This window comes from Apus apus, chromosome 3 (assembly GCF_020740795.1).
Source record: "Apus apus isolate bApuApu2 chromosome 3, bApuApu2.pri.cur, whole genome shotgun sequence".
NCBI lineage: Eukaryota > Metazoa > Chordata > Aves > Apodiformes > Apodidae > Apus > Apus apus.
This window is the reverse complement of record NC_067284.1, coordinates 114,772,303-114,800,290: the sequence shown is the minus strand read 5'-3', so window position 1 is coordinate 114,800,290 and position 27,988 is coordinate 114,772,303. Positions and strand designations below refer to the sequence as shown.

At 40.6% G+C, this 27,988-nt stretch overlaps 2 protein-coding genes across 5 annotated transcripts in view; one reads left to right on the top strand and one right to left on the bottom strand.

The window, feature by feature from the left end:
* SMC6 (structural maintenance of chromosomes 6) overlaps positions 1 to 6,582 on the bottom strand; it is a 962,009-nt gene extending 955,427 nt beyond the window's left edge. For all 3 annotated transcript variants that reach the window (XR_007889153.1, XR_007889154.1, XM_051615953.1), the window contains exons 1-4: positions 6,534 to 6,582; positions 3,747 to 3,902; positions 1,392 to 1,540; positions 559 to 676 (exon numbers count right to left, since the gene is read on the bottom strand). Coding sequence is in view for 1 of the 3 variants with exons in the window: in XM_051615953.1 (XP_051471913.1) it covers positions 559 to 676; positions 1,392 to 1,535 (262 nt within the window). In the remaining 2 variants the exon portion in view is untranslated. The remainder of the gene's footprint in view (positions 1 to 558; positions 677 to 1,391; positions 1,541 to 3,746; positions 3,903 to 6,533) is intronic.
* Positions 6,583 to 6,651: 69 nt separating this feature from the next.
* On the top strand, positions 6,652 to 27,120 carry GEN1 (GEN1 Holliday junction 5' flap endonuclease). Of its 2 annotated transcripts, XM_051615962.1 has the most exons (15): positions 6,652 to 6,806; positions 7,472 to 7,588; positions 9,489 to 9,686; positions 11,441 to 11,627; positions 12,816 to 12,992; positions 14,587 to 14,697; positions 17,503 to 17,576; positions 18,066 to 18,157; positions 18,955 to 19,105; positions 19,216 to 19,252; positions 19,354 to 19,434; positions 20,591 to 20,721; positions 22,533 to 22,594; positions 23,124 to 23,267; positions 23,503 to 27,120. In XM_051615962.1, exons 3-15 carry the CDS (start codon positions 9,526 to 9,528, stop codon positions 24,777 to 24,779), a joined length of 2,685 nt encoding a protein of 894 aa, XP_051471922.1. In that variant the 5' UTR covers positions 6,652 to 6,806; positions 7,472 to 7,588; positions 9,489 to 9,525; the 3' UTR covers positions 24,780 to 27,120. The 2 variants fall into 2 exon arrangements, with proteins under 2 accessions (XP_051471922.1, XP_051471921.1); XM_051615961.1 differs by lacking the exon at positions 7,472 to 7,588.
* The last annotated feature ends 868 nt before the right edge of the window (positions 27,121 to 27,988 follow it).

The window sequence follows — 27,988 nt, the reverse complement described above, 5'->3', positions numbered from 1 at the left end:
CTTCTGTTACCTCTATGTAGCAATTTGCATCCAACAGGATTGCCCTTTCCTTACAAGCACACAGAAAACACAAGAACAACAAAAGAAATCAAACACACATTACAATTTATGCAACTATCTGAAAGGTTTTAAGTTCCCTTTCAAAGTCCTTGTTTAATTTTTTAAATTCTGTCTCCAGAAAAAGTGATCTTGCATAAATATCACCTCCTTCACCTGTAACAGTTTTTACATGACGTACACTTGGACAACTACATTGTGCATTTAGTAACAAACAGACAAGTACATTTGGTTTAAATATAGTTATGTATGCTTTACCTCTGAGAAGATTTATAATCACCTTATCTTTTGCAAATCTCCAAATTTAAGACCTAACTTTTTCACCAGCCTTGAACTACTAAGACAGACTACTGGGATAGACCTGTGTGGTTCCCATCCAAAAGTGAATCCATCTCCATTCCTAGAAACTGGCTAGTAATTCTTTTTCAAACAGAAATTACATCTTCTAAATTATTAACAAAAGTGGTTTTTTGGCAAAGAAATGCTGCAATTCATACTTACTTCCATTGTTTCCAACAACAAAATTGAGATTTGGTCCAAATTGAAAAGGTCCCAACATTGAATGGCACATAAAGTTCTTCAGCTGGATACTTTCAATTATCCCAACTTCCCCTTCAGTCTAAAGAATTGGCAATTAAAACTGGTGTTATGCATTAATTCTAATGAGATACAGATATCTATTTGAAAAACAACGAGAATTCAAATGACAATATGGTATAAACCCACAAGGAAATCAGAAGGGTTTCATAACACTATGGAAAGTTGACTGCTATAGAGCAATTCCATAATAAAATGAGAGGAAAACAGGTACCAAAGCTGATCATAGTAAGTTTCAATTCTTCCCATTTCTGCCTCATAATTAATACAACATAAAAGATTAAGATGACAGGTTCTATATAGTTGTCATTGCAGTAATAAAGAACATCACATAAAGACTTTTTTGTTACTTGAATAATTGTTGAGAATTCTTAGCACAGCTTAGAACAAGGGAAATTTAAAAAAATAACAGGAAGGGGGAAACGAAACTAAAAGTGGGACAGCCACTGTTCAGCTGGTAAAGTATAGTTTTGAAAGGAAACTTTATTGCCAGTGCTTCAGCAAAACCGTGTTTTCTAGTAATGCAAAGTCCTCAGGGAAAATAAACAAACCAATGACACAGAACAGCTGCTGTTCAAGAAACCAAAGTGAGGAATAACGCTTCTGCTGTTTCTTTTATATTGGTTACACTGAAGCCAACACGCAAGACATTTATTTCAATGTAAACCAAGGGCACAGAACTTTTTAACATCAACTTTTACTTTCATCTTCTCCTCCTAACTTTTTAAACCACTTACTGACAGTGAAGAGAAATCATTATCAGCTGATGACTGTGATTTTTCTTCTTCATTAGACTCATCACTGTGTTCATCTGTGTATTCTTGTCTCTGCCTTTTACGGGATCCAGGCTTTGAAAGACTTTCTTCCTTCCTCTTACCCATGAGTACTGAAAAATGAAAGTAACAAGAGATTGCAGGTTTGAGTCTTCTATACATAAAACATACTTACAGACATTAGAACAAACACAGCTTAATTACTTTGGTAAAAGAAATAGTAAGGCCATAGTAAACAGTGCAACACTTTTTCAGAACTGAAATCTCAGTGAATTTAAGCCTAAGCTTACTAAGAAGAAGCTGTATTAGAACAAAAGGAACACCACTTCATTATTGTAAACTACTTGAATTTGCTTGTTGATCAACAACAAAATCAACCTTGATTCTCTTTTCCTTGGTGCATTAGAGTTTGGGATATATGCTAAAATTGATTTTGGTTAAGTAATGGTATTGAAGATTAAGTTGTTAAAAGTACCTAAGTACCATAGTATGATCAGCAGCAACAATGCAGGTCTGATTAAAGTGCGTATCCAAAAAGAAAATGTATTAATTATATGTGGTTGACAAATGCCTAGAAAATTACTATGTAGAACACACAGAAGTAGTGCAAAGGAAAACTTAAATTCATAGAATTATTCCTGTGCTGTTTCTTGCACACGGTCACCCTGCTTTTGTGAGGCAGTGTAACATGATACCAGTAAACAAAATGCTTTAATTTTACTATTGAAGAATAACAATTCTCTGTATAGAGAACACCTGGATCTATTTCCTCTACAAATGAACAAATAACAGCACTAATATGACTGGGCAGAAATGAATTTTGCAAAAGTAACTAGGTCCACTAAAGTCACATACAACTGAAACAACAGGCATCAAGACTAGACAAAATCTCACATTTTCTGTAACTGTAACCTTAGGGCATGTTTTTTATTCCCCCAAAGGCAGATATTACATTCCTCATACTTAGAGTCCCAAAGCAGTACACAAAATGTGGAAGTTCACATACTTTCACCTGATGTAGAAGCTTACACAAAGGCAATGCACAACCTTTTTATTTGCTAGTAGTTAAGTCACAGACTGCTAAGTGTCCAAAACAGGCTAAAACTGACATCAGCTGCATAGTTTTCCAATGTCAAAAAAAGTTTCTGAAGTGGAGTATGTTCTGCTATTCAAACAACCTTGTTTATTAGAATTTAATCTATATTTCCTTTCTGGGAAAGATGGCAACCAACTTAAATGCATCTCACCAGTTTGTGCAAAATTCAGGGGCATTAAATGTAAAAGGGGGAGAAGTGGCTGGAGAGCAGCCCTGAGAAGGACCTGGGGGTGGGAGGAGATGAGAAGCTGGACATGAGCCCCCAGTGAGCACTGGAGCCCAGAGGGGCTACTGTGTCCTGGGCTGAATCAACAGAAGTGTGGGCAGCAGGGCCAGGGAGGGGATTCTGCCCCTCTGCTCTGCTCTGGTGAGACCCCACCTGGAGAGCTGTGTCCAGCTCTGGAGCCCCCAGCACAGGAGAGACATGGAGCTGTTGGAGAGGGGCCAGAGAAGGGCCATGAAGGTGATCCTTGGGCTGGAGCAGCTCTGCTCTGGAGACAGGCTGGGAGAGTTGAGGTTGTTCATCCTGGAGAAGAGAAGGCTCCAAGGAGACCTTAGAGCACCTTCCAGTGCCTGAAGGGGCTCCAGGAAAGCTGGGGAGGGGCTTTTCACCAGAGAGGGCAGTGACAGGACAAGGGGTAATGGTTTTAAACTGAAAGAGGGGAGATTTGAGTTGGCTATTAGGAGGAAATTCTTCCCCATGAGGGTAGGAAGGCACTGGCACAGGTTGCCCAGGGAGGTTGTGGCTGCCCCATCCCTGGAAGCATTGAAGGGCAGGTTGGATGGGGCTTGTGCAGCCTGGTCTGGTGGGAGGTGTCCCTGCTCATAGCAGGGAGGTTGGATCCTGATGATCTTTAAAGTCCTTTCCAACCTTAACCATTCTATAATTCTATTATTCTATATTGTTTTATAAAGTACAGTATCTAATCATTCCCTCATAAATTTTCTTTGATATATCATCTAAATGATTAAAAAAAATAATATGAAACTCTTTCCATTAAGTACAATGCACACAATTCAAAGCAAATGCAGAAATGCAATACATTTCCCACCTGACATTCTTGCAATATTTCTGCATGGCTCATCTTTCAGAACAAATATTGGGTTATTATTATGTCCATGAAGTGCTTACAAGGAATCTGCCATTTCCATGTTATGTTCTGTAGTTTCATGCCACACACATAGAAAGCAAGAAGCAAATGACTCATGACTCAGTTACATACCTGTTGCTACACTACTTTCAGTTTCCTACATAAACATGCCTTTATGCTTGAATTACTCAGACCAGGAAATTGTCACTTGCACAATCCTGGAATGTATCCATCAGCCAAATATGAAGACAGGCATTCATCAATCTGATGTTCAATTGAAATTTCACTCTAAAAAGAAGGGAAAACACAAGATGTAAATGTTGGAATTATTAATGTCCAAACTAAAGATCAGGGATACAAGTTCTATCGTTACACTAATTGGACAGTAAAGAAAAAGAGAGTGGAAAACAGAACAAAATAACCTAGACAAAAAGCAGACAATCTGACTGACCTGGAGGTTATTAAAATGTGCAATACTCTACTGGAAACAATTAGACAGGCAAAAACATACATTAGTATCAAGTTTTTTAAAATATGTGACAGATTATTGGGAAACCAACAATGGACACTACTGACAAACGTTAACAGAAAGAGATTTTTTTAATGGACCAAACATCATATTTAAAATCTGAAGTCTAAATTTGCATTTATATTGCAATATAAAGTAGAACTATGTTAATAAAAACTTGCAATGACAGAGTCAGGAACATCAATAATTCAAACAAGAGACTGACTGTTATTCAGAAAGAAAAATCAAAAGTCATTGACTTAATTAACTTCACTATCATGGAATGTAAGAACATACAGCTAGGAATAAAAACTGGAGCTACAAACTAGGAACAAATAAGGGCAAGATAGATCCATTTATAAAAACATCACAGGATCACTACAAATTATTAGAAGTAATTATTATGCATGTAATCACAGAATAGTCATGGTTGGAAAGGACCTCTGAGATCACCAAGTCCAACCATAAAAAAAAACGAAACAAAACAACAAACCAACACCACCACACACCACAAACATACAACTTAGAATCTCAGCCACTAGAGCATGCCCTGAAGAGCCTCTTCTACACATTTCTTCAACGCCTCCAGAGATGGTGACTCCACCACCTCCCTGGGCAGCCTGTTCCAGTGCCTGACCACTCTTGCAGTACAGAAATGCTTCCTAATATCCAATCTAAACCTCCCCTGCTGCAACTTCAGGCCATCTCCTCTGGTCCTGTCATTATTTGCTTGGGAGAAGAGGCCAACACCCACCTCCCTACAACCTCCTTTCAGGTAGTTGTAGAGGGCAATGAGGTTTCCCCTCAGCCTCCTCTTCTTCAAACCAAACATCCCCAGTTCTCTCAGACACTCCTTGTACGACTTGTTCCTCAGCCCCTTCCCTAGCTCCACTGCCCTTCTCTGGACACGCTCCAGCCCCTCCATGTCCTTCCTGCAGTGAGGGGCCCAGAGCTGCACCCAGAGCTGGAGCTGCAGCCTCCCCAGTGCCAGCACAGGGCACCAGCCCTGCCCTGCTCCTGCTGGACACACTGCTCCTGATGCAGGCCAGGGTGCTGGTGGCCTTCTTGGCCACTGGGCACCTCGCTCATGTTCAGCCAGGTGTCAACCAACCCCCCCCCGGTCCTTTTCCTCTGGGAACTTTCCAGCCACTCCTCCCCAAGCCTGCAGAGTTGCCTGGGGTTGTTGTGACCCACGTGCAGGACCCGGCACTTGGCCTTGTTGAGCCCAACATGAGCATGAAAGAAAACTGCAATCCCGAAATGTGCTGTATAAAGCTGTTAGGACTATCACATGTTACAGGAGAAAAGTATTCACCCTGTTAACATCAAACAGAGGCTGCATCCACTGGAAGCAACACGCACTGATGCTCACTGAAGCTCCAACTTAACCAATGGCATCTCTTTCTACAGTGTCCATTGCAATGTGGTTCTACAACCATTTTCCCTCTTCCTTACCTAGCTGGGCACACTCTGCCTCACCCAGGGCAGATACAACCAACTTACTGACACCAAAACCACACCACTGGCCTTCCTGCAACCAGGTGTGGGGCCTGGTGACCACGCAGGGAAGAAGCTGCTACTTCCCAAAACATCCACTTTAACCACCCTGCACCCAGACCAGTTAAAGCCCCTACTCCCTCCCCTCCAGTTCACAAAGCAGAGGCAGAGAAAAGTCATCCGAGCAGATCTGTGGGGGACAGAATGCAAGAGAAGGGTGGGAGAAGAGGAAGAAAAGACTTCTGGGCTTCTCCTGATGCACAGCACACCGTGTTCATTTAACCAGACACAAGGACAGCGAAAAATAAATCATCAACTAACTCCAGAGGTTCATAATCCTGAAGGGAAGAGACACTGTCTGTTGTACTTGAAAGGTACCTATCTCAGAGAAGTCAGGAGCCCAGCTTCTCACAAAGCCCTGAAGTACCGAGCACTGCCAGGGGCTACAGGGGCCGTGCAGACCCCTCATGTCAGACCACACGGCTCTGACACCCATGTCTCCCGCCTGAGCACAGCCCAGACAACCCGCACCAGATCCAAACCGCCCCATCTCGACGCCGGCCCCGAAGGCAGCAGGGAGAAGGGAGGAGAAGGGCACAGATCCCCCCCGCTCGCCCTTCCCAGTCCCTGCGCGTTCTCTCTCTCTCTCTCTCTCTCGCCTGGCTCAACGCCTTCTCCGGGCGATCTGGAAGGATCCCCAGACCTGCCGGCGAACCGACAGCGATGGCGGAGGGGCTGGAAAGCCCGGGCTGCAGCCGCTCCTCACCCGCTTCCCCCCCGGGGCGAAGCCCTCACACCAGCGGCCATGCCGGAGAGCGGGGGGGAACCAAAAATCCAGCCCCCAGCGCTCACATAACCCCAACAAAAACCACCCGCCAAAGCCACCCCGGGCCCTCCCCAGCCCCTCGCTCTACCTCAGCGGCTGCAGCTCTCGGGGTGCTCCCTCAGGGCGGCCCAGCCCCCGCCAGGCGCCTGCGCACTCCCCGGGACCCGCCCTCCCGCCCGCCCGCCATTTTCCAGAGGGCGGAGCTGCCTCCCGGGCTCTTCCCGCCGGGAGCCAGCCGGGTTGTAGCGGGGAAAAGGGGGTTGGTCTGGGCTGGCATTACCGCCTGTTCTCTCTGCTGTGCGGAGCGCGGCAGATCAGCGGCCCCAGGTCTCCCGGAGCCTCTCGGGTCTCCAGGCGGGATGTGAGTTTCTACCGATCCCCCCCCCCTCAGGGCTGAGTCGCCTCCGCTGAGGAAGCGGCGGGAGCCTGAAACCGCCCCGGGCTCCGCTTCTGGGCCCGCGGGTCTGGGGGCGGGCAGGGAGAGCCCTCCGGGAGGCCGGCGGGTCCCTGGGTGGGCAGGGAGAGCCCTCCGGGAGGCCGGCGGGTCCCTGGGCGGGCAGGGAGAGCCCTCCGGGAGGCCGGCGGGTCCCTGGGCGGGCAGGGAGAGCCCTCCGGGAGGCCGGCGGGTCTCTGGGCGGGCAGGCGGCCTCGCCCGGCCTCGCCTGCAGGCGGGCGCTCGGAGGGTCCGTGCTTGAAGGTGCCGGTCGTTATCTGGCTTTCAGGCAGCTTCCCGCCGCCGTGTTCCCCTCGGGGGTGGGAAATGGAGGAGGATGAGGAGGAGTCTGAAGTGCGGGAGCGTCCTGCCGTGCTGCGGGTGCCCGGGTTGATCCCAGGTGCCGGGTTGGTGCGGAGAGGGGGCGAAGCGGTTGTTCCCAACATGTCATGGCCTTGCTTTGCTTTCTCCCCCCTTCTTAAAAGACATAAAAAGCGTGTTCTTGGGCAGTCTCTGCAAGCTTGCCTCGGCAAAGAGGCAGAATATCCGTGAATTAAACTTCCCTGTTAAATGTCTTCTGTGCCATTTTCAAGTAAGGGGTTTGCTGTTCTGCCTGTGTAAAAGACTTCCTAGAGTAGAATGTAGTCTTGAAACGCTGTTGAGGAGTAATGAAGCTGTAGCACATCCTGGCCCAATGGGAAATTGAGAAGGTTTGTTTTTTTTTTTTTTTGTGGGAGGGTTTTTTGGTTTAAATTTCCTGTCAATGATCTTTTACTAAGCATGGTGCTTTCAGTGGTATGTAAGTATATGGAGACAGTCGGGTTCAGCCTCCCTGCTTTGGAAGTTACCATCTCTCTCAGAAGGTCGGCAGCTTGTGATGACTGAAGCTCCTCAGTAAAATCTGGTTAGACAGATAACTGCTCTTAAAAGTACTAGATCTGTTTTTCCTACTGGATCCAGATCTAAATATTTTACAGAATGCACTAAAAAAAAACAAAGATAAGTAGGTCTTAGAGACTTATATAAATCCACCTTAGACATACATTGAATGAGAGTAAGGAGGACTTTTGTCCTTGTGTAATGCTACTTTATTATCTCAAACTGAAAATGGGGGGGTTGGTAGTTTTCAATGTTGATACTTATTATTTTCTTTATGAGTTGTAATCTTATGGAGTGTTAGGTGTTTGTAATGTATTTGTCTTTCCTGTTAATTGTTAAGTGCCATGTGACATTCCATAACAATACTTAGAAACCAACTAGCACAGTTTGTGTTTTTTTGAAAACATATCTTGGTGTAGACTGACAGGAACCACTTGATTGCATCACAAAATGCATCTCCCTTTTTTTCCTAGGTTAACACCCCTCCCAAAGCTGAATATCACACATTTGGATGCCATTTGTTTGCTTCGCCCCCATGCATCAGAGAAACTGATCATTCTGTACTTCAAGAAATAATGCCATGCTTTATTTATATTTTTAACTCCATTCATGTGCTTGGGGTGTAAGAACAACGAAAGCAATGCATTATGCTGTGTGTGCATACAAATAAAATCAGGTTAGGTGACTGAAGAAATTAAAGAAATGGGATAGAAAAACATAAGGAAATCTTAACGTGAGAACTTTATTTCTGCGGTGGCAGAAATGATGTATTATTGGTTAGCTGCCCTGCTTTATATATTGAAATAAATACAAAACATTCCAAATGTTATTTTATTTTTATCTTCCAATTTCAGGGAGAAGAGGGAAAAGTAGATAAATAAGTACAAGGCAAACTTTGTGCAATGTGACAGTGCAGGAATAGATTAAAATAGTAAAAACACTGGTGTGTTTCTGCAGTCACAGTGTTAGAAATGTTGAAATGTTTGTTGGAAGGGACCTCTGGAGGTCATCAGTGCTGGTTCTGTGCTCAGAAGGGGACTTTGACCAGTGTGGGACTAGGTGACCTTTAAGGTCCCTTCCAACCTATTCTATGATTCTGTGAATTAAACCAGTAAGGCAGTCTGCTGGATGGATGTTGAAAGTCTTCAAGAACAGAAATTTGGCAACCTCTGGGTAACCAGTAACCCTCTTGTTCTTTTTCCTGAAGCTCAACTTGAATTTTCCAAGGCAGAATATGTAACTGTTGACATTTCTTATATCATCCTGGAATACTAAGGAGAGTTTCAATTCTGTCATAAATATTCTCAAGTAGCTTTAAGCTGCTTCTACATAAATAGGAACACTTTAATATCAACCCTAACACTTCAGACCTGAAAGTAGTTCCCTCAAGAGGTGTGGTTTTTCTTTGTTTTTAAATGAAGCCTGGGTTGTGTGTATGCAAGGGACACAGGAGACTTGGAAATGAATTCTTTCTCTCCCCCCAACTGAGTTTGTTTTTATTTATGTTCAGGCTATCAACAATGAAAATGTACAGTTGAAACAGCATATTTAGTAACAAGCTGTCTGTGAACTAGAGTCACTGCACATTTAGAAGGCTTGATTGCAAGTGTTCTTGGCCCATAAAAGTAGAACAGATAATAAATAAGTATTTATTTTCTAAACCTCATGCTCGTAACATGTCAGACTTCATGTCATGTTCTGACACTGTTTTATTTCGCTTGGTCTTCACAGCTCAAACTTTCATGCCGACAGCAAAGAAGCTAGAACAATGGGAGTGACTAATCTGTGGCAAATCCTTGAGCCCGTGAGACAACCTGTCAACTTGAGCACTCTCAAAGGAAAAACACTTGCTGTTGATTTAAGCTTGTGGGTTTGTGAAGCCCAGACCGTCAAAAAGATGATTGGAGTAGTTACCAAGCCACATCTGAGGTATGGTACCCATAGAAATTATTGTAGCCAAAAGTCTTGGAGCTGTATAATTTAGGTGTGGTGGCACTTCCGAATTTAAGACTGCCTCCTAAATTAATTTGACTCAGTTGTTTGTTTCTGTTATGGCTTGTGTTATGTGCATAAAGGGTTTGAAGTGGAGACTCAGTCGTGCTGGCTGAACTTAATGCTCAGGTGCAAATAGAACTGCTCAGGCCTCAACTGTAGCTAAGGATGAGATGGAGATAAAAAAAAAACAAACATGTTTATCTTACTGTGATTCAGCACTGTGTGCTATGCAGATTATTAAGGAACACAAAGCAATGTCCTAGTAATTCCTGTATATTTCTGAGGCTGTGTGGTGGAAGGCAGCATGGGAATTTCAACTGTTTTATCACAGCAATTTGTATTCTAGTCAATTCAGAGTGTGCTTAGAGTCAAGCATGTTTTAGCCTGATGTGGCTTATAAATTAAAATTCTAGTTAGCCCCCATGCTGGATTAAATATGTTTAAATCATTCTTCAGGCTTATGAACAACCTTAAATATGTGTATCTTGAACTTAAATGAACCACATACTTAAGGAATGATCAAGCATAAGCAGCTGTAACTTCAAAGCATTGTTTTCTGTAAATGATGCTGATAAAAATTAAAAGATACTCAAATTTTTCATAAATGACCTGTTGCTGGTTAGCTAAAGAATACAGTTACTAGCTGCTGTTAGACATTCCTGTGGCTTCTGTTGAATTCAACAGATACTTAATACCAGCATATTTGAAGATTAATTTGTTAAAATGTTATGCTTATATCCACATGGATAATTAACTAAAACTTGAAGCATGACTGAAGTCATTACCTCCCTCTGATAGGATGTCCTCTGTGCAGTGGAATGGGAGCATCAGGCCAGATTTCTGATGCAATCTTTCCAAAGTATGACAAAGGGATGAACAGATTTCTACCAAATAAAAAGGAAATGTTTCCAGGCAGTTGGAAATTAAATTGATATGCTCAGTATTTTACAGAAATTTAGTGTGATTGATTCTTACATCATTTGTGTAAGTAAAACCAGCCTCGAAAGATGAGCTTATAACTTTGTAAATTTGCTGTGGATAAAAAATTAAATGTAGAGTAATAGTCTTCCCATGTCAATCAAGAGATATAAATGTTTGATTACTCTTTCTGAAAGATTGATTGTGGAATTACTGGAAAAGGTAAATGCTGTCTGATATTACTGCTCTCAATTGTACTGTCATAGACCAAACAGTTAATACTGCTCCCTTGCAAAATTCCACCTGTCACCTGCTCTGTTTTGCATATGAAATAAATTGGCATGGTAGTAAAATCTATGAGTCTGTCTAATGCTACAGCATTCAGTCACTTCAGAATCTGATGTATTGATAGATTTGGGATTAAATTTTTTTGTATATAAAAGAGTGAATGTGGTTATATGTATTTGGAAGCAGGCTTTGGATACTGAATGTCTTTTATTAAGCCTTTTAATTTGCTTATGTCTTTATACCTAAAATAAGCCTTTCTTGTCCTTATATGGTATTTTGGGGAGAATTTTCTAAAACTGTTACAAGTCCATAGCAAAACAACCAAAGACAGGGATGTTGATAAAGGTTTGTTAGCTTGGGAGTGGGGGAATGAGAGAAAGCTAAGATTGTTCTGAGAGCAGGCTGAGGGATATCAGGAAAATGTGGGAAGAAATCAGGCTTGGCTACTTCTGCAGCTTATGGAACACCTTGCTTCATTGCAGAAACCTATTTTTTCGGTTCTCTTGCTTCACATCGATGGGAATTAAACTGGTGTTTGTCATGGAAGGAGAGGCCCCCAAGTTGAAAGCAGACACCATGAGTAAGAGGAACGAGATGCGCTACGGGCCTTCGAAGAAAGCTGGAGCTGCAAGAACAGGGAGATCTTTATTTAAAGCCATGTTAAAAGAGGTAATGGAGGGCTGTGTTTCAGTGTTTTTAATGTGATAGGAAAAAAAAAAAATCTTAACCAAATTAAATACCAGAGCTAAAAAGAGTTCATAGCTTTCTACACAACAAATTTCAACAGTATTTTGAGTTCTGAGCAAACATGTGCCTTTGAAGTTGGCCCTCATGGCACCTGTTAACTGGTGGTGTAGGAGAGGGACCCTGTCAGAACAATTTTCGTGTTGGATGTGTTCTATGCATGTTATGCTGTAGTAAGCCACAGTCATAATTCAGTGTTTATTACTGAAATTCAACTTCCTTCTTCTACAGTGTTAGTATTGATACTTTATAAAAATCTAGATTGTAGTATATGTGAAAAAAGAAATGTGTTGTGTAGCTATTTAAGCTAAGCTGGTGTATTTTTAAAGGGGTACACTGGGACTGTTTTGTAATGTAAATCTGTGATTTGGTAAACCAGCTGACTAGCTAAGAGGATACTCTTGTTGGAAACCTGCTGAATTAGGCTAACAGGAAGACTGTGTAGTCACCTTGGTATAGATGGTCGAGACAACTGGTTGCAGAGACTTCCTATTCAGTAGTTGAATGCATTCACTGTTGCAGATATGTAACCATGTTTGTCTATTCCAAATTTGATGAGATACAATTTATAGACTCGTGGCCTCAGTACATTTAGTGCATCAAATCATCTTTTGTTCTTAAATTCCAACATAATTTTGTTTTTTATCTGAACTCTGTAAGAAGTGTATGAGCATGCACCAATTTGTCTTGCCCTGTGGCTGTCAGTGTTGTACTTGGTGCCTGATACTACTTAGGCCTGTTGAAAGATGTCTGGGCTAGCCCAGTATCACTGCTTGAGTAAACAACCAGTATTGCTTCACAAAGATAAATATTCCTTTGGGACTTTTCTTTCAAAAACATCCTGAATGCCTATTGAAAGGGTAAAGATGTTGACGGAGTAGCCATTCATCATGTGTTAAGTCCTGTAACTAGTAGTTTTGCTCTTAGTTGAGTATTTCTTTTGACTGTTACTGTAAGCTGTATTTTTCTTAAAGCAGGGGCTGTATTGATGTAGTGTTCTATGAGCAGTACAACAGCAGCAGGTTTTGTATACACTTGTGTCTGAGAAAACACATGCTAATAAGTGGATCTAATTCAACATTCCATTTCTTATTTCTTTTGGATTACTTCTAGTGTCTGGAACTGCTGGAGTGTTTAGGTGTCCCGTGGGTTCAGGCAGCTGGGGAAGCAGAGGCAATGTGTGCCTACTTAAATGCAAAAGGACATGTTGATGGCTGCATTACCAATGATGGAGATGCCTTCTTATATGGAGCTCAAACAGTTTATAGGAACTTTGCCATGAATGCTAAGGTAATGTACCTCATCCCCTTCTCACTCTCTTTAGAGTCTTCCCAAAAGTGTAAATAGAAATAATGAACTTGAAACAATTGCTTAGTAGATATTATTGCATTTACCCTCTAGTAGTTAGGTTTGTTTAATGCAGTGCATTTAAGGCAGGAGTGTTTTCTTTGAATTACTGGCAGTCTGTGTGTTGGATGTGAGAGCAAAACCACTGGATTCAAAAACACTTGGAGTATTACAGTTTGTAGGGTCCTGTGACATGTTATATAAAGCTAAGAAGCAAACTTGCCCTCCCCTTCCTCCTCTACAATGGAGAATTTGAGTGAAGTAGTTGCTTCCTATGAATTTACCATTAGGGCATGTGGGGGTGGTCAGCCTCCTGGATCTAATAATAGTGTGCACACATTTGCATCTTACAGGCTTATTATTAATACACTTTAATACTGTTAGTCTCCAGTTGAATGTGACTAGGGTGGGGATTGTACATCTGTATCCTCATCAGTGGTTGTGGTCATTCAAAACCACAAATCCATTTCTGACCTTGATCTGAAGTCTTTATTGGTTAGGAATGAAATTTTCCAGAACTAGTGGAAGGCAACCCTAAATTTCTGTAATTTATACTTACTCTGTAAATTAGAGAGGAACGTGTGTATTCTGTCTGGTGAATCTAGCAAGAAAGTGGAGGGAAAATGGTATCGAGATTGAAATCTTTAATAATGTGCATCTGAAAGACTTGTTGAGAAAATATTTCAGTCATAGGAGAAAATCCATAGAACAGTAAAAAAAAAAAAGTGCTATGAACAATTAACTTCTAAAAGTTGATGGAAGATTATTTGCTTTGGTGGTTTTGTCTTGACCTGGTTCTTTCATTCAACTTTCTTGTCATTTAGCACCAAAAATGAAGGTGGCCTCAAGCTTTCAGGTGTACTTTGTTACATATCCAAGTCAGCATAAAAAAATAATGAATGTGAATGTGTGTCTGTCAGGGGCATCTGTTCCATAAAGCTGGATGATACTGTGTTGCTGGCTTGTGTGGGTTTGGGGTTTTTCTGGTCTCTTTTTGCAGGGGGGCAGAGGGCAGCATCCTATGTTTTGATTCATGTTAATCTTGACTGTTGCTGTGTTTGAGTCCTTCTACCCTTTAGAGGTTCCTTTGTGTCTCACGTGCTAGGTAACATTTTAATTATTTTTTCATTTTTTACTCAAGAAGCACATTTAAATATTTACATGGATTTTATAAACTGCAGTTCCTGAGATGACTTCCACAGCCACTAGTGCTGGGTAACGTCAGTTTTGCCACACTTTTTGTACAGGTAGTAAACCTTAAAAACACCCTTTGGCTTATTTTAGTTTCTCTCAACAGCTGATGCCCATACTTAAAACTTGACTTAGGTATTCATGTGGTGTCCATGCATTACATTATCAATTTTAATTGGTTTTTTTTGTTGTGTGTTTTTTTTTTTTTCTTTTTGCTCTCAGACTCTATTTATGGGATACACCCATTTCCAGCAGATATGGGTGAGCAACTCCAGCTGAATGTGACTCAGGGAATCTCCTTCCCTTATAGTACAAAAATAACACGTCCAATACATTTCTCTTGCAGGATCCACACCTTGACTGTTACACAATGTCCTCAATTAAGGAAAAGCTTGGTTGTGACAGAGAGTCTTTGATTGGGCTAGCTGTTCTTCTGGGTTGTGATTACCTTCCAAAGGTAAGCAATATAATTATTTTTTATTGGATACTTAAACTGTCTTGAAAAACAACCAGCTATATCAAGGGAGACATGGGCATGCTGACAAAACTGTAGGCAGTGCATGATTACTGAGATCTAGTTGAAGAAGATGCTTAGTAAGTTGCTGTAAATTTTATTTGTGAAGGCTTAAAGGTTCATGAACATTAATATTTCAAAAAGTGTTATGTATTATCCCAAACTTTTCCTGTAATAGAGGTGAAGTCAAAAGTTTTGATGTTGATTACATTGAGCAAAGGTGTTTGTGAGGACGATTTGTAGCTATTTGCACGTAAGGACAATCCTGGCAGAGCAGCTGCAAAAAATGAGAAAAACAGCTTTTTCTGTGCTGGTGGGAAGACTTGGTGGTGATGACTTTGAACTGTAGTTTTTAGTCATGCCAATTCTGGATGCAGTTTGGACTTTTAGTTCTGTCATTAGTAAATATGATTTTTGAAGAAGTAGAAGCCACCTATTTGAAAAATTTCCTCATGAATCAAGTGAGAAGGATCTTGGGTTTTCTTTTTGCATTTCCTATAAGCTCTTGTTTGGGTTGTTGGTTTTTTTTTTGGAGACTGTTCATTGGCTATTTGAAATTGACAGGAAATGGGAGGAAACTAGATTTCCATACAGCTCAGTGACTTCAGGCAGCTGCTGCTCCCATTCAGGCTTGCAGTGAATATCTAATTACTCTTAAATAACTGTGTTACATTTTGATAAAACTGCTTTGGAACAGTTGATAATGCTGAAAGAGCAGATAGCTCTAATTTTTTTTTTTTTTTAAGGCTTGCTTCTCTTTATAGAGTCTTTTTTTCTCCTGGCTTCTTGCTGGTTTCTTCCTCTCTCCACTGTAATGGAGCTAGCAGCTCCCAAAATGCCACGTTCCTGTATAGTCCTGAAGTGACACAATTAAGTAATGCCAGATAGATCTTTTGAGTTACTGCATCCCAGCAAAGTGGATGAAGACAGAAACTTCCAAGGAAAGCTGGATTATAGGACTGCATTGGGAATGGGGATTGGCAGAACAGATAAAGGAAAATACCACTCTATAATTGCACTGCCTTTGTTGAATAAATATCAAAGCAATGCTTTCCTTGTGGAAGCTGAATATCTGAGTATGAGTGCCTGGCTGCAGTCCAGTGAGAACTTCTAGTTGGCTTTGAATGTACATTGATGTAATGTGGTTGCATATATTCAGTTCAGCCATTACAGCTGAATAAAAATAAGGTTTAGATTTATTTGTAATAATGCTGTAGAGAGCACACTCAATGCAATCTTTATTTTCAACTGTACTGATTCTTAGCAAAACAGAGTAAGGATCAAAAGAGCAACTGGAAAAGCAGTATATATGTTTTAAATCCTAGAATAATTTGGGTTGGAAGGGACCTTTAAAGGTCATTGTCATGGTTTTAGGCCTAGCTGGCAACAAAGTACCATGCAACTGCTTGCTCTCTCCTCCCACTGTGGTATGGGGAGGAGAAAATACAAGGAAAAGCTTGTGGTTTGAGACAAGGAGAGGAAAGGATCAGTCACCAATTTCTCACACTAAAGAATTTCTTCCTTGTATCTGGTCTGAATCTACCCTCTTTAAATTTAAAACTATCGCCCCTTGTCCTGGGCCCTACTAAAAAGTTTGTCCCCATCTTTCTCATAAGCTGCCTTTAAGTCCTGGAAGGTGCTCTAAAGTCTCCCTGGAACCTTCTCTTCTTCAGGTTGAACAACTCCAACTCTCTCAGCCTTTCCTCATAGGATAGATGTTCTCTTCCTCTGATCATTTTTTGTGCTCCCCCTCTGGTTGTTCTGAATCAACTGGCGTTCACTCTTCAGTATGTCTACTACAAAGTTCTGAATTTCAGTCCATTAGCTAGGTTCCAGGAGAGGAACTTCCAAGGGGAGGTTAGATGGTGCTCTGAGCAACCTAATCCAGTTGAAGGTGTCCCTGCTTATTTCAGGAAGGGTGGATTAGATGACCTTTAAAGATCCCTCCCAACCAAAACCCTTCTCTGGTTCTCTGAAAATATTCACTGTCCCTATCTATTCTCCGTGCTGGTAGTCCCTTCCTATAAGGACATGAATACTGCAGAGGTAAGAATGGAGTAAATATTAAAATCAAGCAAGCAGTTATTGAAATGGAGGAAAGGAGTTCTTTGGGTTTGTGGTTTTATTGGGGGGGCTTTAATTATTTTTCAGAAAATGCTCTTGCATGTTTCTTTGTCACCTGTCCAAATTGATTTTATAGAAGTGCTTGAGGTCTTCATATATTAAAAGTTGTTTCTGTTGCCATAAAGCTTCTCTTTCCTGGGAGTGAAAGCTTTTTGCTGGGTTTGTTCTGTCTCTTAAGCTCCAGCCTTTTGACTCTAAAATCCACAAGTACTGTCTTCATTCTGTCTCTCCAAGACAATTCTGAAAATTTTCAGCTCTCTAACAGTCACCTGGCAAGAATGTTACCAATCTTCTGTGTTGCAGTCCTGTTGCAGATGACAAGAAGGAAAACGAACCAAATAAAACCACTTTTCCTGTTGTTTTCTACTACCTTCTTTCCCCAGCTTGCATTATCCGATCTGCTGTTGAGCACAAGAGCATTTCAAGCAGCTTGTGTGTGTTACAGGGTACTACAGCTGTCATGTTACCTCCTCTGACTTCTGAACTTGGTCAAAAATTATTTTTCTCAATTTCGTCTCAACATCTGGGATCTTTTTTCTTCATTTATTTATGTAATGCTACGAAGGGAGTTTTTATGAGAATCTGAATACTTTGTGCGTCATTAGATGTGGTTTGTCTTCACAGGGTGTTCCAGGAGTTGGGAAGGAACAAGCTTTAAAGTTAATTGAAACTTTGCAAGGTCAAAACTTACTGCAAAGGTAAAATGAAAGTTTATGTTGTGCGATTAAGTACTTTTCTCTTGGTCAAATACTTGCTAGGATGTACTTCAGCTCCAAGACAATGTTTGTAAATTAATTTGGTGGTGGGAGACATTACAACATTCCTTACTTTGTTTGCTAAGTGACTTCTGTGTCTTGCTAGACAAGCTGGCTCCTAGCTCTTGAGCTAGCAGGTATAGGTTGATACATTGGAAAGGAAAGGGCTGATGAGGGACTTGTGGTGATTTTTAGTTGGGCTGTGGATCAGAACATGAGATATGAAATGCTTTCTATGCTGGTTGTCATAGGTGTGTGATTACTAAAAAAACAAGTCATATAATGTACTTTAAAAGAAACAATTTTATAAATGAGAAAACTCTGTTTCTTGGTTAGATACCTGAGAAGTATAAAGGGAGTATTTTTATGTGTTTTATTTAATTATGAAAGTTAAAATATATTTTAAAAATCCTTTTGATATCATCCTTTTAGGTTTGAGCAATGGCAGGAACAATTTCAATATGATAATAATCCACCATTGTTTGTTAAAAGGGTAATTCACTGTTCTGAGTGCCATCATCCAGGTCAGTGTGAAAAGCACTGAATTTTATTTTTAACCTAGTAGTTTATTTTTTGTTCTGCGTGTATGGGGTGGATTGGGGATTTTTTGTTTGTTTGGCTTTTGGAGTTTTATGACTAGCATTAAAACCAGATGATCTTCTCATTCAGCTTCTGGGCTATCTCTGCAATTTCAATATTGTGTGTATGTATTTTTATATGAATATTTTTAATGCTGGGGACTGCTTAAGGTATGAAACTAGTTCATAGCAGATAGAACACTACCACAGTGCTGTTGTGTGATCTCAGCTGTTTGTCCTTATCAGTAAACAAAGTATACTGACCAGCAACTATTTCTTTAGTTGCCCAGATTGATCTTCCATCAAGAGGATTTAATGCATTAGCATTGCTGGTTTTTACTGCAGTATTTTATTAAAAAGAAATTAAAGAACCTCATTTTGGTAGCATTTTGGATCAGTGAACTCATTCAAATCCATTGCTTGGAGAAGGAAAAGCTTGTTTCAAATATGTCACATGTACATTTGTCAGGATGTCAGGGACTACTTCTGCAGGTTTTTAGGTAATAAATTTTTCAGCATAAGGTCTGAAACTTGGGAAAACATGTTGAAAAAATTTGAAAGCTTGCTCATATTTGTCAGTTTTCACTGAATATATATATATAAATACAGCTAATGCCCTCAGACCTGCTTACAGCTGCTACTAATGTCAGATTTATGTGTTCAAGCTTTGTACTATTAGCTTTGTATATGTGGATTTTGGAAGCCTGTTTTTCTCCTCATGCTTCATGCATCTTCTTCTGTAGGATCTTACAGGGAACATGAGCACAGTGGATGTAAATTTTGTGGAAGCTCTAGATGCTGCAAGCCCAGCAACTCCAAAACCTGCTGCCCTTGTGAATGGCATCAGCTACAGCGAGTGAAACAAGCAAGTGCAGTGGAGGACAATATCAGAAAGTAGGAATGTCTTGAAATTGAACTGCTTTGCCCTGTGTTCAGCTGCAGGGTGAACTTTTAAGTTCTTCTTTTTTCTCATTCAGTTCCTAACAAGTTTGTTTTTCCTGCAGAAAAGCTACCAGTTGTGAGGGCTTTCCATTCTCTGAGGTAACCAGCAAGCCTATTTAAAGATCATTTTTATAAACCAATTAATTGAAATTTCAGATTTCTGCCCTCTCAAAGTGTCTCTTTTTTTGTTTTATCTCAAGGTTATCCAAGAATTTCTTGTAAACAAGAATAAGTTGATCAAGATAAAGGAATGCCAAAGGCCAAATTTATTGTCCTTTCAGGTATATAACAAAATACTGTATATTCAGCTCTTTAGTCTTTTGTTTATTAGCAAGGAAAGTATCTGTGATAACTCTGAACTTCACTGGTAATTTTACTGGAAGTAAGAATTACAGAATCTTGCTACAACTTCTTAATATACTTCATTTTTTGAAAGCCTAAAATGGAAGACCTTGAAAACATCAGTTGATGTAAAGAGGTATAGTGAATAGTGGAAGAAAGAGAACTCAGAGAAGATGTGGACTCTTTGTTTTTAACCTTTAACTTTCTTTTCATTGATTTTAGGGTAGCATTGAGATAACCAGCTTCTGCATATAACAAGTAGAAGTGGCTTTTATTCTGAATCTTGCCTGTTTTCTTAAAACCAGATAGCAGGCTTGTATTTAGAATTACATAGACTGTTTCAGTTGGAAGAGACTACAGCCTTCTAGTCCAACTGCCTGACCAGTTCAGGGCTGACCAAGTGAAAGGATATTACTAAGGGCATTGTTCAAAAGCCACTTACGCACTGACAGGCCTTGGGGCATCAGCTGCCTCTCTAGAAAACCTGTTCCAGTGTTAGAGGAAGCCTGTCCTGGTGTTCAGACAACACTGCCAGCTGTCAAGTTCAGATGCTCTTTAACTCAAAGCACACTGCTGCTGCCACTACACAACTGTTTCACAGAATTGTCAGAGCTGGAAGGCAGCTCTAGAGATCATCCAGCCCAACTCCCCTCTAAAGCAGGATCCCCTGGAGCATGTCACTCAGGGCTGCATCCAGGGGGGTTTGAATATCTCCAGAGAAGGAGACTTCACACCCTCCCTGGGCAGCCTGTCCCAGGGCTCTGTCACTCTCAGAGTTAATAAGGTTTTTTTTCTCCTATTTCAATTGAACTTCCCATGTTCCAGCTTGTGCCCATTGCCCCTCATCTTGTCACTGGGAACTACTAAAAAGAATCCGGGTCTGAGCCTGAAAAGAGCTTCCTTGCCCTGGTACTGACAGCTACTGAATCTACCCTGTTACAGATGACTGTTCCCTCCCTTGGCACTGAGATATTGTCAATATTTTAAGTAGTCTTGAGTACCTAACACATAGCTGTCTAAACATGGTATCTAACAAAATAAGAAAGTTTTAAAGTCTGGGGTATTTTTTGTATTTATTTTTTTTTTAACTAACAGATATTTGCTTCTGAGAAGATGGAATGGGCCAAACATTACGCTTGTAAGAAACTGTTAGCACTATTGACACTTTATGATATGATCCAGAGAAAATCTGGGTACATTGATTCAAAACAACTGCAGGCAATACGGTAATGGATTTGGTTTCTTTAACTTCATATGTTTACTTCTGCTGCTGGAGGAAAAAGCATGGGGTTTTTTTCCTTCTTTTGTGGCAATAAAATGGGGGGGTTTCCATCTTTACTTCAAGCTTTGTGCTCATTTTTGAACAGAGGTAAAAATTTAGATCAGTACACCAATTTTTAACACTACTGCTGCACAAAGTAATATATGTATATCAGTTTTCCTTGACTGACAATGCCTGCTTTTCCTTGTGCTTACTTTCTATTCTGTCTCCTTGGACCTGCATGTGCGAGTCAACATTCTAGGTTTCATTGCCTGCTCAGGTCGTTAGCAGTTTAATTGGACTTCTGTGATTCAAAGTAAGAGCCTAGGCTTAGAAATGAGCACCTGCAGATGCAGTCATGGTCTCTGATTTCTTATGAGACCTACTGACTTTCATCATACCATGTGTCTGATGAAATCTCTGGCTTACAGTTCTACTCTGCTGCCTCTTCTCAAAACAACATTTGCATTCAGGACTGCTGCATTTAGGAATATAAAAAATGGCCAACTATCCTGTTACTAGAAATGGATATGCAGGAAAAAACAACAAGATGAGAATGTAGCTAGTTTCCCACCATCCAGGTTTGTGTTACTCAGAGGTTTTCTTAGCCAGAATTAGTACCTTCTTGTTCTGTCAGTCTAATCTTTTCTTAAACATATATAAATATTTAGAACCTACAATGTCTGTTGGCAAATCTGAATTTAATTTCCCTATGTGAAGAGAATTGTTACTTTATTTCAACTTCAATATCTGACTGTCTGATAGAACCATAGCATCAATCATAGACTGATTTGGGTTGGAGAGGACCTTAAAGATCATGTAGTTCCAACCCCTCTGCCATGGACAGGAGCACCTCCCACTAGGCCAGGATTCATTTCCCAAATAAAACCAGAATTCTACTCTGCCTCCCCAAAATTCTTGTATTGCAAGAAGGTTAGTAGTTCTTCCATGTTCCTTGATGCTGTTTGGGGGACAAAAGGGCAGTCAGCAGCAAGGTGGGAAGATCTCTTCTGGCTTGGCATGTCATAGTCTGTTAAATCCCTGCTCACAGAGGAGATCTTCTATTCAGTGTTGTATTTCAAAAGAATGGAGAGACTGGCTGGGGGCTGCTTTTTAAATTCGTTGGCTAGATAAGTTATCAGCATTTACCTTGATTAATGGTTTGTTGATATTCTCTGTTTATAACACTTTCTAGTGTTTTAGGAGTTTAAAAGACAGATTGTGTGTGCTCTAGAAAATTTCTGTTGTTAGCAAGTGGTTAAAAACACAGTAATGATTCAGCAGGAGCCTCTTCACAAACAGAAATGTATTAAACTGGGGTGTAGATAATGTTTTTAGAGAAATCTCATAAAGACTGACTATCCTTGCTCAGTTAATGTTTAATCTTCATTCATGCTCTCGTGCAAAAAGGGTAAATTACCCTGTTTGGTCATTCAGAAAATTACTGTCTATGGCAACAGCCTTCTCTGTGGCACAGCTGAAGGTACCAAACTGATGTTTGTAGGAGTCTGCATTATGTTTGGCTGTTACAGAACAGCATTTTTATTTCTTCTTATGCTCCTCTGAGCTGTTTCACTAAAAAAAAAAAAAGTTTAAGTGCTGTAATCTAGATAAAATATTTCGCTAACAATACAGGAAGTAGTGCATTTTTAAAACATATTAATTTCACTATTACAAGAGTGTTTTTCCTCTCAGTTATTACAAGTTAGAGTATTGAAATATTTTTAGATAATTTAGATATTTTTTTTCCTTTTTGGCTTCTTTTTGTTGTTCCAGGATAGTCAAGACACGTGTTAAAAACGGAATTCCTTGCTTTGAAATTGCATGGCAAAAACCAGGTTGGTCTGGTTTCTATGTATATTATGGAACAAAACAGTTGATAGAAAAATGCTTTGAAGAAGAAAAGAGCTTCACAACGCTTTAAGGCAGTGAAATGGGGGTGAGATTGGAAGCTGTTCTACGAAAACAGTAGAAAAAGTGCATCAAATTTCACATAGCCTGAAAGTAAAAGCAGTGCTTTTGAAGAAAAAAAATTCCCTAGAAAGCAAGAGACTTAGTCTTCAGGTGCTTTTTCTGTTACATGTTGGTAAGATCTGAACTCTCTGTTTCTTACTTAATTCACTATGTGCCCAAAGCTGTGACTGGTTACTAGCTAGATGTTTTCTCTGCTGGCAGACTTCCAGCTGTAGTGTGCCCTTTTGAGCCAGGAGACCGGCAGAAAGAAAAAGACTTGACAGCTACACCTCAGACACTGTACTATTCACCTTTTTATGTGCCTTTTTTTGTACTCAGATAAATATTTTGGCTTTTTGGTTTTCCTATTCCCTAATTTGATATGTGTGTAATGTGCATTCATTCATTTTTCAGAGCATTATGTTGATGCAGAAGATGAGCCTGCAGAGTTGTTTGTAGTCACAGTGGAAGAGGAGTCTTTGTTTCAGGCTGCTTATCCTGATGTTGTTGCCCATTATCAAGTGGAAAAGTCAGAAATTCCGAAGAAGAAACAAAAAAGTAAGTCCAAAAACTTATTTCTTAAGAACTTGTGGGTCTTGCCATGATACAAAAAGCAAAAGCAACAAACTTCTCTCCCGGTTATGATTGTCTGAGCAATAAATATCATGTCAAGTTTCAGGGCATTGTATCTTGCAGGGACTGTGCTTGTATCTTACTGTTTTATAACTCAGCACTAGGAAATCTGAACTGTGATTAATATCCCATTTTGATTTGCCCTTTTTATTTTTTTCAGACAGGAAGGACAGACCAAAAGAAAAAGAATTACCTGATGTTTATGATGAAGTTAGCAATCTTCTGTCTCAACTGAATTTAAAATCCAGGTGTGGAATCTTTCCTGTGCAAGACTCCAGGTCAGCTGTAGAAACTCCTCCAGAGTTTCTACAGCAGAGCAGCACTGAATCAAAAGATCCTGTGTTAGCTGCAGCTTCCTGCCAAACAGCTGTTCAGATGCCAGCACCAGCTGCTGCTCTTCCTCAGACTGCATCATCTCACTCACTCTTACAGAGAACGTGGGCTGACTCCTCTCTGTTGCCAGCACAATTGACTAAAAATTCAGGAACATCATCCTCTTCTGCTGTAATTGATTTGGAAGAAATCTTCATCAATTCACCAGCCCATGGGGGTGATACCCACGATCCAGCAGCTGACTTAAGTACATGCATAAAACACTTGCATCCACTAGGTCAGGAAACAGTAAGAAATAACTGGGAATATTCTGGTTCTGTGCAATCTGATCAACATCATTCTGATAGTGCAGATGAGTTGGTTTCAGATGATGCTGTAGGACAAGTTCAGGAGTGGTCTCTAAGCAAGCGAATACATAAGAAGACTGCCATTCCATCAAGCCCATTGTTGTCTGAAGATGTAAAGCAACTGTGGTCTTCAAAAGGTTTTAAACAAACAAAAGAAACATTGAATCCTGATAAAGATTGTGTCTCTTCCTCCTGTCAGTTAAATAAACTAGTGCAGGAAAGTAAAAATGAGAAACTACATCCTGGGTGTGAAGTGTTTCCAGTGTCTCAAAAGGCAGCAGATGTTGTGACTGATTGTCACATTAAAAAAGCTACGTGGAAAACTTCTATTAAAATGAGTGTGTGTCAGAACAGAGGTCATTCTAGTGAAGAGAGTGATGATGAGAGCATGAATAAAAACCTGATTTACGAGCAGCAGAAAAGGCAGCTGAACCCCAGTCAGTTGAAAAAATGTTTTACAGAGGAAAGCAGTAACACTGTTACTAGCAAAAGAACAAACAGTGACTCAGCCCTTCTAATTAAAGACAGGAAGAAACAGACCAATTTTAAAAAAACTGTTCAGAGTTTGGCCTTGCAAGTATCTCCCAAAGCATCATCTGTAGAGGAAGTCAGTTGTCCCCAAAGTCCAGAGCAGCGATTTGAGAGGTCAGATTCTGGTCCCACTCTGCAAGCCAGTAGTGCTGTTCTGCCTTATACATGGACAGACAGTCCCCTGCCCCTGTCTGAAAGACTAAAAGGAAGAATCAAAAACAATTAGGCTCTCCATAAAATAGATTATGATAACAATTAACTCTGAACCTTCAGCTTTTACAGAGTTTTTCTCTGAGTTTCTGTAATATGCTCTATCAATTGTAAGTGTTGATGGATAAGAAGTGCAGTGAAACTGCATACTGGAGTTAAAGTTTGAAACTAAAATTACAGCAGAAGCACTAGATAGCTGACTGTAGTTCTTCTGGATTTGATTACATTCTGAGCTTGGTATATAAGCATCAGGATATTGTATACCAAGGAGCAGGGAGGCTTACTTACTAAATAAGGTGTTGGGTTTTTTTCCCAGCCAATTGTGAGGATTTTGTGTACAGCTATTTAAACCAGACTTACTAAAATAGTGCCTGGCCTGCTGTTGAATATGCTTAATAAGACAAACTGATACAGCTCTTTCCAGCTCAAATTTTCTGTTCTTCTCCAGTAACTTAATTTTGCTAGTTTTAAAATGGGTTTTCAAATCCTGGGATGCTACTTGTGTGAAAGCCCAGATAGAGACACACATAGCAGATGTACCTTGCAGGGTAGCTGAATTTATATGCCATGCCCTATAATAAACTGTATGTGCATCTTCCAAAGAATAGGATAAGCCATAAAAGGATCTTTTGGTTCTGTAGCTGTCATATCTAATATTTGAAGAAATGTGATGGCTGTTTTAATCTGACATTTATAGTTTGAGGCATTTTTCCTGAAGATATGAAATCCCATCTAACACTTCTCCTTTTAATAGAATGAAGATAAAGTTGCAGAAAATCAAAAGATGATATTGCAGATTCTTTGAATAATACCATGTAAATGTTTGTTTGGAAATTTGAATAGAATTGCATTTTTGAAAGTGTTCTTCTGCCTCTCTACTATAGACACAGTCTCTTAAAAAAATCTTCTCTTTACCAGCGTTAGGAAATGCCTCCTTGTTTGTGCTGAAGTGTTCATGACTTTTTCTCTGGACCAACCAGGAGGGCCACTCTGACCAAAGTGCAGTGTTAACAACTGAGAGGTAGAATAGCCATCCCTGCAGGAATATGTCAGTTCTTTCTTCATAAAGGCCAAGGCTTGAAGAGTTGAAAAGCTCAGCTCTAGATGTGCTCAAGGAAGAAATATGTAGTCCACAGATAATACAGTCTGTAAGTAGCTAAAGTGGTAGTTTTGTATTTTCCTCTGTGGGCAGGTGGAGAAAGTTTCTTGATAATTGTTTTTCCAAATGAGAAATGTATTATGGAAATGAGAAGGCAAATCCTTAGTATTGGAAATTTACTGTCAGTTTTGAAGGTGGTCTCTCTCTTTTGGAGACTCTTAACGACCCAGCTGATGTGAGGGAGCAACTAGAAGAATAGAATTACTATAGAGTATGAGAGGAGAATTCATCTGGGGACCCTAAGTTGAGACATTCCTTATGCAGTGGTCAGCAGGGGAGAGACCAGACCATTGATTGTGGGAAAAAATACTGTTATTGGTTATGTTTTGGGTTGTTTTTTTCCTTGCTGCTGATTGTGAGCACTGAATATGGGAATCAAGAGTTTGGATTTTTATTGACAAACTGCAACATCATGAGAATGACCTCACTTGTGTGCACTCCCAGTGTATGGGAATGTGCTCTTTTGTTGGAAGGATCATAAAATTTCACCCATAATGTGTGGGTTTCTGTGTGTTAAGGTTTTGTTTGGAACTGGGGGGCAAGGGGAATTTTTGGAGGGTTTTTTGTTTTCCAAATCTGCCTGGGATGATGCCTTTAATGGATTATTCACTGAATGCCAGGTTCATGACTTGCTGATGATGGAATCCAGAAATAAGATATGACTCTATGACATTAAGAACTGCAGAAGGAGAAGAGACTAGGGAGATCACCACAAGTTAATCTGGCTTCATAAATACAGTTCAAGCATGAAGAGCAGAAAAATGTCAGGTTTTTCATTTGCAATACATCTCAATTTTGTGCAGGTTTTCTGCCAGTGCTTTGAAAGCAGCAATACATGTGGAAACAACTGTACAGGTACCTGCGTTCAGTTGGGCTGTAGCTGCTCATTGCAGCAGATAAACACACAAACATTTATCATTAGGGGTGACTGTCGCTTGAATTAAATTTTTGATTTGTTACAGAAGGGAAATGGATTTCTCATCTTTGTGTAATTTACTTGATCTAAGGATTAGGGATTATTTTTCTGGGGAAGTGTTTTTACCATGCCAAAGCTGACTGCTTTGCAACCTCTTGCACTTGTGAAGAAAATGTTCAAATAATTGAGTGGATAAAACAGGTTGTTCCTCTGCAGGAAATATTCCTACAATATTGTGTTAAACTGGTTGTAAGTATAAATGAATGTGGTGCATAAGCCAAATGACCTGGAATGTATTTGCTTTTATCATCTCCTTTGATCAGCCCAAACAGGCTGTATCAGGGTGCTTCATCTAAAGTAATCAATCATAGAATGGTTTGGGTTGGAAGGGACCTTAAAGATCATCTAGTCCAACCCCCCTGCATGGGCAGGGACACCTCCCACCAGCCCAGGCTGCTCCAAGCCCCAGCCAACCTGCCCTTCAACACTGCCAGGGATGGGGCAGCCACAGCTTCCCTGGGCAACCTGGGCCAGGGTCTCACCACTGTCACAGTGAAGAATTTCCTCCTGATGTGTCACCCAAATCTCCCCTCTCCCAGTTCAAAACTATCACCCCTTGTCCTGTCACTGCCCTCTCTGGTGAAAAGCCCCTCCCCAGCTTTCCTGGAGCCCCTTCAGGCCCTGGAAGGTGCTCTAAGGTCTCCCTGGAGCCTTCTCTTCTCCAGGCTGAACACCCCAACTCTCCCAGCCTGTCTCCAGAGCAGAGCTGCTCCAGCCCAAGGATCATCTCCATGGCCTCCTCTGGACTCTCTTCAATGAGGATGGGTTGCAAGTAAAGATACACCATTATTATAAGTACTTTTCTGGAAGTTTTTCTGCAGAACTACTGTACCAGCCTGAGTTCTCTACCTGGTGTATCACTCCTGATGTCAGCACCCCTCTTAACTTGAATTATTCCTGCAGATAAGGAGCAGGTCCCCAGGCTCTGCCTTAGCAGTATAAATACCATTATTTCCCAACTTGAACACAGTGTGAAACATCTCCTTAGTGCAGACGTATTTAGCATACTTTGACAAAGGGAAACATTTATTTGGCATTCCTTGTGGTAGTAACTCGATATTTCAGATAACTAGGAAATCAACTAGAAAGG